Source organism: Gekko japonicus, unplaced genomic scaffold (genome assembly GCF_001447785.1).
Source record: "Gekko japonicus isolate JY-2015 unplaced genomic scaffold, Gekko_japonicus_V1.1 scaffold26, whole genome shotgun sequence".
NCBI classification, from domain to species: Eukaryota; Metazoa; Chordata; class Lepidosauria; order Squamata; family Gekkonidae; genus Gekko; species Gekko japonicus.
In genome coordinates, this window is record NW_015174844.1 from 273,498 (window position 1) to 283,826 (window position 10,329).

General features: G+C 43.6%; 1 protein-coding gene across 2 annotated transcripts; it reads left to right on the plus strand.

The window, feature by feature from the left end:
- Positions 1-321: 321 nt before the first annotated feature.
- ORAOV1 (oral cancer overexpressed 1) lies at positions 322-9,521 on the plus strand. 2 transcript variants are annotated; one of them, XM_015424428.1, is made up of 5 exons: positions 322-437; positions 4,146-4,251; positions 4,581-4,651; positions 7,630-7,747; positions 8,144-9,521. In XM_015424428.1, the coding sequence occupies exons 1-5, from the start codon at positions 382-384 to the stop codon at positions 8,210-8,212; spliced, it is 420 nt and encodes a 139-aa protein (XP_015279914.1). In that variant the 5' UTR covers positions 322-381; the 3' UTR covers positions 8,213-9,521. The 2 variants fall into 2 exon arrangements, with proteins under 2 accessions (XP_015279914.1, XP_015279915.1); XM_015424429.1 differs by having other exon boundaries at positions 347-437; positions 4,146-4,231.
- The last annotated feature ends 808 nt before the right edge of the window (positions 9,522-10,329 follow it).

The window sequence follows — 10,329 nt, forward strand, 5'->3', positions numbered from 1 at the left end:
AGAATTCGGAAATGCCTGACAGCAGAATAATCCGAAAATGCCAGACTTTGGCAGTCAGCTACGGCTTTCTCCCCGGGCATACTTGCAGACATGTCACAAAAAGTGCGGACGCTGCAGGGCGCGGGCGCTGGCTTTCGCACGGGATCCTTTCTCCCTCTAGCGGATTACCTGAGAAGAAACAAGCGCCGTTCTTCGCCCATCGCCCCTGCAGCCTCGTAGCGTCCCCTGGTGGCCAGTTGAGCTCTTCAGTGACGGAAGAAAACCCCTAGCCCTTCGGAGTGTGCGCAGTGGACATTGTTCTACGTTGGTCCTTACGGCTTGCCGTCCGTTCTTAAACTGAGCCCCAGATGACGAGTCGAGAGTCGGGAAAAGAGAGCTGGCATGGCCGTGGCGAACGAGCCGGACGCGTTTGATGCCATTCTTATGGCGGAGGCGAGGTACGGCCTTAGAGCCCGACCGTGGCGGTGGTGGGAGTCCGAAGGGAGTCGGCGAGCAGGGGGTGAGGTGCCCGCATAGCTGAGAAGGGCAGTAAGAATCTTTACGTTCTTAATTCCGCGGAGGATGGCACTCGTGGCTCGCTCTTCCCTTGTTGTATCTTCACAATAACCCTGTGAGGTCAGCTAGACCGTGGGGGCATGACATGAGTCCGAGATCACACCCAGTGAGCTTAGTGGCCAAGTGGAGGTAGCTTTATTGGGCGTCGTGTGACTCGTTGTATTAAAAATGACCTTACCTTAGATGTGTAGGTAATATTCGGGGCCCCCCCCCCACACACACACTCCCCGGGGAGAGGCCATAGTCCAGGTGTTTTAGATGCAGAAAGTTTCTTTCCTTTCCTGGCGTCTCATGCAGAGAACGTTCTTTCTCATCACTGGAGATCCCTGGAGGTAGATGGACGTACCAGTGCCCGATTCAGCATAAGGCAGCTTCATCTATCTACCCTGTTTTCCCGAAAATAAGACCTACCCCAAAAATAAGCCCTAGCAGGATTTCTATGCGTTTGTGGTATAAGCCCTAGTGAGTCTTCTTGAGAAAAAATAAATATAAGACAGTGTCTTCTTTCCGGGGAAACACGGTATATATCTAATAGCCAAGTTGCCCCCTCTGTGTGGATATCTAAATCCACACATCGGGGGCACATTGGGGGCAGAGAGATTTTCCTTCCCACTTGGGGCAGTCCCCAGGTGTGCAGAAAAATCTGAAAAGTTTAAAAAACTATAGGGAGGGATACTTAAATCCCCCCAAAAGTAAAAAAGCATTCCCTGCACATGCACAGAGAACACACTTACCCCTGGGATCTGTGGCAGAGCCACGCAGGGCTCACCACGGTTGGTGCTGGCGGTGGCAGCAGGGGTGGAGAAGCCTCGGCGGTGGGGGTGGCGGCTAGGAGCCACAGCCACCACTGTCGGAGACGGGGGGGGGAGAAGCCTGGCAAGCCCCGCAACCAGGAGCTGAGCCCGTTGTTGCCGTGGTGGGGGGTGGGAGAGAAGCCTGGTGGGCCTGACAGCTCACAGCCGCACAGGGCTTGCCACTGTTGTTGTTGTGGGTGGCAGGGAGAAGCCTTGGCAGCCCGGGAGCCGTGGGGAATACACCAACCTCACGAGTATCACGGGTTCTGCTTCTTCTCTGTATATATAAAAGAAAGTCCGCTGGATCTAGAGACACCAAATTCGGGGAGAGCGCTCCCACCATGGCGTAAGTATTCACTAAGAAGGGATTTTTAGAAATTCGACCCCTAAGTGGGTAAAAAGGGGGGAAATGTGCTCCCCCCATTGATTCCTAGGTAGCTGCCAGGCAGCTGCCTCTCTGCACCCTCCACTCTCTGATTGGTCAGCTGCAGAGCTCAGAGTTCTGATGTAAAAAAAAACCCCAACAGTTAAAGGGGATTGCAGACAGCTAATGACAGTTGAGGAAATTGGGAGTGGCCAGGAACCACCTGTGCTGCTGGCCCAGCCTCTCAGATGGCTTCCAACACACTTCCCCCACCTCCTACACCTGTGGTTGTCTGTCAGGTGCAGCCCCACCTCCACAGTGGCTTCTAATAGTCCTCCCCCTCCTACACTGGACAGGCAGCTGCCTGTCAGGTGTAGGAGAGGAGGTTGGATGGCTTCCAGCACACTCCCCCAGCCTCCTACACCTAACAAAAGTAGAGAGGCCATCACCTAGTCAGGTGCAGCAGCGGTTGCAGGGTGCTTAAAGTCACGAGGGAGCCTGCCCCAGCAGTAACACCTTAGTGATCCTGCTAGCTGCCTCCACAGGAGCTTCTAATACTCCTCTCCCATCCCTTTAAATACAACCCCCCCCCCACTAGACAGGCCGGTGTCTGTCAGGTGTAGGAGCAGGGCCAGGGTATGAATGTTTATGGGGAGATAGTAAAGGACATTTCTAGGAGCCATTTCGATGCCTGCCTCCCTCATGAACCTGACGAAATGTCCACCACATCACCACTCCCGCACACCAACTCCCCCTCACACCTCTCACCTCTTACTGCCCCCAAGAATGCTCCTGGCAAACGTCGAGCCAGATACACCAACGCTACAAGGAGGAGGCAACTTAGGAATGCGGCAAAGACATTTGCACATAGTACTCCTGCAGTGCACTGAGCTGCACAGGCCAAGTACCAGCAAGATCACCCTGAGGTGCTCAGAACAACACAGTTTCCATATGAGCAAAACAATCCAGGAACACAAGTAGAGAGGCTATCACCTTCACGGAAGGTAGCAGGAGCTGACTTAACAGACAACTGCTTCTTAAATGGACAGTTCTATGTGGCCTGCTCCAGAGTGAGCTCATCAAGCAGCCTGGTGATCCTAGCACCTGAGGGCAGAACCACCAATGTGGTCTAGAGAGAGGTCCTTCAGTAGAGAGAGAAAAAAGTACGTATGTCTCGATTCATTTCTTACACTACAATCTTCTCTGTTAGAATTCCTACAACAAATGTCACATTTCAGACTTCATATCATCAATATTATAACTGGATTTCCGGAACTTAAATACCGTAGCGAAGCACGGGTAGCAGGCTAGTTTTTAATATACGCACCCCGGGATCTTGCTAGTGAGGCCACTGGCCTCTGTGAGAAAGGCAGAATCTTGTACTGTAGTCTGTGAGGACCAGATTTAGGTAACAGCTGCCATTTTTATTCTTTCCAGTTTTCCTGGCGTTATTAGCTGCATGCCAAAAATCCCAGAAGTGCAATTTATTCTGGCAGAGGAAGTTTTTACTTGTAGGATTTCTGCCTGTGATGGTGCTGTTAAAAAAAACATAGGGAACACAGAGGTAACAACCCAGAATCATGCTTATTTACAAGTCATGGATCAGGCCCAGGGCTTGTTTTGTTTCTCAGTTCCTTAATCTGTAAAATGGAAATATTAGTGATTTGTATTAGAAATAAAGTAAAGTACTGTGTTGCTTCTTGTTCAATGATCTGCTGACTTCCATTTTCAGTAATGATAGCTCTGTGAAATGTATCCCGGGGCTGGGTTACTTTAATTTATAGGAATGTTTCATAAATAGTTTGAACATTTCTGAGTCTGGTGAGTTTCATAAACTAGTTAAAAACTAATTGATGAGAGAAGAAGAGGTGCAAATGAAGGAGCAGAAAAAATTGACAAGTTTTTTTGGGGGGGTATATATTTGACCCTGTAAATTACCGTGCATAATGAGTATGCTATAGAAATAGAATTCTTCAAACTGAATTTTGATATTGCATATGGCTGCAATGTGTACAGAATATCAGCCTTGTTATCCTTACCTGCATAAGTTTACTGAATTAAAAGTAAGCTTTCAGATGCTGTTTATGAGCTAATCCTAATCAGAGATTTATCACGTTACAGTTTTTTAGAAGTATAGGACTTTTTCATTGATTAAATGTATACTTCAATCTACTTTTCTAGTAAAGCTGCTCTGTGGATATTTCAGCCTCCATGTTTGAGTAAGCGGAAATGAAAGAGAATGAAATAGAAACAGGTTGCTTCTGAATATTTGTATTTACACACTATGCCAACCAAATGCCACAATTAGTAAAGTTGTACTCGCTTTGATATGGTTGTAGGCACTTAAGTGCTGATACAACAAAAGTTAAATTAGGGCTTTTCAATTTAGCTGGACAGTTAAGCCAACAATAAGAATGCCCCTCTCATTCCAGATTTCATGGTGAAGGCTACCAAGAAGGCTATGTTGAAGGAACTCAGGCTGGTGTCATGGAAGGAAGACAATATGGAATACAACAAGGTGCCAAAATTGGCTTAGAAGTATGTAATGAAACTAAAACTAGTGTTTTGGTAATTACTCTGGTGATGCATAAGGTGCATAATAAAGTTTGATTCACAAATTGCATTTCAGGGCTATCCAGTGCTCTAGCGGGACATATTTAAACTCCATACAGAATATGTACTACAGTAATAAGCTCATGATGATACAGAAAAAATTATGTTTGAGTTGAGCATAATGCTTAAGTTGTCCTCCAATGAAGTCTGTGTGCCCTTGTTGAATTTCTTTACGTATACATCCAATGTTCTGTAACATGAAATTATCTTCCTGGAGTAATGAAAAAATTTAAATGACCTTTTCCCAAATATAGATTGGCTCATACCTGGGTTTTTCGATGACGTGGCTAAGATTGCTTCAGAAAAACTCAGATGATAAACACAGGTAAGAGTAAGGGGGAAAAGGCAGTGCTTACCTATGGTCTCACTTTTCATGGGTTTGGTTCAGTTTGTTTCCTATAATAGATGATGTATTGGGGGGATCAAAAAAGTCAAAGGTAATGAAGCAAAGATTTGATAACAGAATATCGAGAGGGAGGCAGTAATAGCCTAAGATCTATAGTAAAATAGCCATGTTCTTACAAGAAGAAGAGAAGAAGAAGAGAAGAGATTGGATTTATACCCCGCCCTTCATTACCCAAAGGTGTCTCAGAGCGGCTTAAAAACTCCTTTCCCTTCCCCTCCCCACAACAGACACCCTGTGAGGTAGGTGGGGCTGAGAGAGCTCTTGTCAGAAACTGCTCTTTTTCAAGAACAGCTCTTATCAGAACTACGGCTTGCCCCAGGTCATCCAGCCAGGTGCAAGTGGGGAAGTGGGGAATCAAACCCGGTTCTCCCAGATTAGCGTCCGCACACTTAACCACTGCACCAAACTGGCTCTCTCGTGGAGACTGGAGACTGGCAACATTGCTCACCAGTGCTTATGATATCAACATTTAAGTCCAAGAATAATCATGTTAGCTCTGCCTAGTCAATGTCATAAATCCTGTCATTTAACAGGCATTGGGGAAGCATTACACCTATATAAGCATTCAGGCACAAACTTCCAGAGCCGTTGGTATAGTGGTTAAGAGTGTGGACTCTAATCTGGGAGAACCAGGTTTGATTCCCCACTCCTACACATGCAGCTGCTGGTGTGGCCTTGGGTCAGTTACAAGTTCTTTCAGAGCTGTTCTCTCAAAGGCAGTTTTCAAGAGAGCTCTCTCAGCCCCACCTACCTCACAGGGTGTCTGTTGTGGGGAGAGGAAGGGAAATGGATTGTAAGCCGCTCTGACACTCCTTCGGGTAGTGAAGGGTGTGATATAAATCCAATCTCTTCTTCTGAAGATTTAACTCTGTGAACTCTGTTAACTCAGTTAAAAAGCCAGCTTGGTGTAGTGATGTTGAACCAGGCTCTGGAAGACTCTTGTTCCACTTCTGACTGTTCCGTGGAAGCTCACTGGGTGACCTGGGGCCTGTCAGTCTCTCAGCCTAACCTACCTTACAGACTTGCTGTGGGGATCAAATAGATGAAGGAAGATTGATGTATGCCATCCTGAGTTCCTTGAGGAAAGGTTGGAATAAGAGTGTACTAAATCGAAAATAGAGTGATTACCCTTGGTCCTCTTTAAAAAATACTAAAAATGAACAAGACTGTTGGAGTTTGTTCAATTGGCTCTTATTGATTCCCTTAATGTGATGTTTGCTGACATCAGAACTGGTACAGTTTGGATTACTAAACCCATTTTAAAAAGAGGGCCTGACTCAAGCCATCACGGGGTTTGTCTTGAGACTGGTCTGTCTGAATTCCGTCATGTGCGGCATTTTGGAACTGACTGCCAATAAGTACTGTGTGGATATCGTTTCTATTTTCCCCTCTGATATGGAGTGATTCTTAATTGGCAGGAAACCACTGCTAGACATTTGAGAGGTGAGGTCACATGTAAAAGAGTATCAGTGCTCTTTCACAGATGAGCATTCTTTGGGCTCCATGTCAAGCAAAAGGAAGCCTCAGTGTTCCAGCAAGTGCAAGTGCCAGCTTACTAAAGTAAGGTATTTACTTGTGGGTTGCAGTTGGCAGTTGGCCACTGCTGACTGTGAGTCCTTTGGAAACACAATGCAAATGTGGCATACAGCTCTCACTCTGGGTCTTCTTAGGTAACCAGTGGCCAAAAATAACACTCTGAAAGTTTAAACAAAAATATAAATATATGACAAAGGACTTAAAATAGGTCCGATACTGAAGACTTGTGCTTGCCAAAGTATTTTTAGTTGTATATGAGATAAATTACATGTACCTTACCACTGTGCCTACTGAAGTTTAAAGCTTTTCTCCGGCGTAAGGGGACTTCTTCCAGTTTAAGTGTTTTGTTGTTTTGTTTTGTTGTTCTTGTGTTTTTTCTCCAAAGGAAAAGCCACTGAAGTTGGAGGATGGCTTCAGGCTTTGCTGAGTGGAGTGGTACGGTACATGCCACTATATCTAAGCTACTGTAACTGATTTGTATGATAATGAAGTTATTTATTTATTTAGGAAATATATATGCAATCTCTCCAGATCTGCTCCAGGAAGCCCACGACAATAAAACAAGACCAATCAAAGCAATAAAACAATTTGGTAAAACAAATAACACAACAAAATAAGTCAATAAAGTAGTGAAACCAGTAGAGTAAATAAATAAAACAGGTTTTAGAAATACAGGGCAAGCCACTTAAAAGATCCATGACATAAAAATACTGAAAACAAACAGAACAGTCTAATATGATATTTGTAGGCTTCAAGCTAGGAGTTGCCTTTAAAACATCTAAAAAGAAATGCATCAGTTAGCATGGCTAATTTCATGGTGCTCTGAGTCCAATTGTAAAGTGAAACACTGACCATAGGTTATAGGTGGCATAGCTCTTTCCTATGTATATATATGGGTATATGAGTATAATTTTCCCGCTTTCATGGCTGGGAAAATGATGCTGTGTGCAAACAGGCTGCACCAAATTTTACACAAGTCAGTGATGATGTGTGAACTGGCAAAAGAAAAATTATAATTGGCTGTGAAGAAATCGTTTTGAGTTGTCCAGCATGGCCATATGATATGGTTTCCTAAAATGAGTGGCATGTAGTAAAAGGGAGCAGAGTGACTGAAGCCATTGTTTCAAGATATCATGTGTGCATACAGAATACTAGTAGGTCTTTCTCTTTATGATTAAGTATTTAGTAAATGTGTATATTGCTTTGAACATTTCTAATAGCAAAGGACCTTGGTCTGGTCATCCTAACCTGTATTGCACAGTTGTGATGATGAAGCGGGGACTGAGTATAGTACTCTGAGCTTCTTGGAGGATTGGAAACTTTCAAATTCAGATATCTGATTCAATTTTATATTTTTACAGTAAAAAAATAAAGGTGCTGGAGTCATTAATAGAGATGATCCAGAAATTTCCTCATCAGGACCCAATTTATGACAAACTTCAAGAAGACCTGGAAAGAATCAGAGGAAGATTTAAACAGGTTGGTAATCAGTTTTAAGGATGGAATCAAAGAAGTATGTAGTTTATAATAAAAGTAACACTTGTCAAATATTCAAAGGGTATCACTTTCAGAAGTTAAGCAAGGATTATAGAATAATGCAGTTCTTATTTACTATTACTATCCTCACATGCAGGATAAGGAGATGAGGCTGAGAGAGTGTTGCTTGTCTGAGATCTCTTGGTGAGTTTATTGCAGTGGCAAGATTCATGCCAAAAACTTGTGAGTCATAGCTTAGTCTTGTAGTTCCTCTACACCAGCTTTTGTGTACTGGTTGTATGGATTAAGAATTCAATTATAACATCATGTAGCTGAGGAATAGACAGATAAGGTGGGAACAGACAATAAACTTAAGTCAACATGTCTTTTTCTTTTCAGGTTTGCTCGCTGTTACATATACCATCTGATTTCAGGCTTAGTAAGGAAGGGTCGGCACTTTCATTTTGAAATTGGCATGAATGGAGAAAAATACCTGGATTTAAGAACTGGTCAAGTCTCCTAAAAGTCCAAAAGAGGATTTTGCCACAGAGAGGAAAGCTGATTTTTCTGCAGTGAGGACAATTGAAAGCTACCTTGGAGATCTCATTCTTTTCCTAGTTGAATTGTAATGCCAGTGTATGTTCCTGCAATGCAATGTCTGTTCCTGCTTAACAACTTAATTAACAGTGTTGAATTTTGAAAATTGTCTTCTGGATATCACGAGGAACTGTGATTAATTGGTATCAAGCACCAATACAACTAGTATGCTGTGCTCATGAGTGCCCCTCAGTCCTTGCACCCTCCTTTCATGCATGACACTTGATTGAAAATGTCTTGGTTTGATCAGGCTCCAGCTCGCCATGCTGTGTAAATGCATGGGGACTCATGTGAGAGAGTTCATCCCCCACAAGCAAGGATTCAGCTAAGATTTTGGATCCCAGCTTGTGGAGAATAAACAAACTGCACAGGTTTGTACATTCATACATCCTCGTGAACTGGGCTTGTTCAATCTGGAGTTTCCAGTCAAGCTCCTTGTGCAAGAGAAGGTGACCAAAGTGAGAGGCCAGCAAAACTCTGTTCAGTCTCAGTTTATCATGATGTCTGAATTCAACCTAAATCTGAAACACTGGGTACAAAACAGTGCCACTTACATTAAGTTTTCACACATGCTTAGGAAACTGTTTTTTAAAGATTTCATCTTTAAAGGTATCATCCATAAATCTTACCTTTAAAGCCCTTTATGGCCAGGGACCTGCATACCTGAGGGACCGCCTTTCCCCATATGTACCCCAGAGGACACTGCAATCAGGGACCCAGAATCGGCCGGCTCTCCCAAGCAGTAAGGAGGCCAGACTTGTGGCAACTAGGGCCAGGGCTTTTTTGGTGGCGGGTCCACTCTGGTGGAATGAGCTTCCAGAAGAGACCAGGGCCCTGTGGGACCTTTTACAGTTCCACAGGGCCTGTAAAACTGAGCTCTTCCGCCAGGCTTTTGGGTCTGCCACCACTACCACCTCTACCACCAACAATTGACACCTACATTGGTGGAGCCCTGACACACTGGACCCTTAAATACCGCCTGAGCTGATCTCCCCAGATAGCTGAAGGAGACCAGGGAGCTGACCGCAAAATGAGGAAATGTTGCTATCACTTTATTATGTCTTGGTTTTAATATGTATTTATATTAACTGATGTGATTTTATTTTACTGTATTGTTGGAATTTTATTCTGTTTGTAAGTCGGCCTAGGCCAGGAGGGCGGGGTAAAAATCTTAATTAATAAATAAATAAATAAAATTGAAATATTCACTACATTAGTGAAAACTCAGTCAAGAGTCAGATTGTATACGTGTGGGTTTTTTCATGAATCAATGTAGTCTTTGAAATTCATCATTACAGCACTGTACACTTCATAGATGCTTGGTCTGTAGGCAGTAAAACACGCTAAGTGCCAGTCCACGTTTTTCCTTTGAATAACAAGTTCTGCGGTCTGGAAAGAACACCACCTAGCTGTAAGGCATCTTTGGAAAATACAATCTAGCTGTTTTAAAAATAAAGTGACACAAAAGGAGAGCTGAGCAAAAAAATCACCCAACCTTGGCTCTGTTCCCATCCATGGTACTGTCTCCCTGAGTCACATTTCCTCCCCCTCTAAAAGAAAGCAAGCAGCTAGCCATTTACTTTCCATAATCCCAGCCCCAGCTAGTGTGATGTACTGCTTTTTGCTGTAAGTTTTCTGAGGCCGAATGCATACAGGCCCCTATGAGGTTTGGAGAGTTTGAAAATCCAGTATTTCCCCACATACCTGTGGCTTTCATTTTAAATATTCACTTTTGCCCCTTCCTTGTTTCTGTATTTACAGCCAGCTTGTCTGCACTTGGCATAGCCACTTTCTAATGAGGTAATATTCCATGTATTTATTTACTTTTTCATGACTTGTATTTATTTATTTATTTGATTTATATCCCACCCTCCCCGCCAGGGCAGCTAACAAGGCCATAGGCATTATAAACAATAAGACAATAAAACAATATAATAATGTAACAATTTCAAATCAACAAACCATCTATATATCGAATTCCCAAGTGC

Excerpts from the sequence above, each read along its gene's own strand:
- ORAOV1 (XM_015424428.1), top strand. The coding sequence starts at position 382 with ATGGCCGTGGCGAACGAGCCGGACGCGTTTGATGCCATTCTTATGGCG. Across the intron at positions 438-4,145 it reads ATTCTTATGGCGGAGGCGAG|ATTTCATGGTGAAGGCTACC; the intron begins GTACGGCCTTAG and ends CTCTCATTCCAG. Across the intron at positions 4,652-7,629 it reads AACTCAGATGATAAACACAG|TAAAAAAATAAAGGTGCTGG; the intron begins GTAAGAGTAAGG and ends ATATTTTTACAG.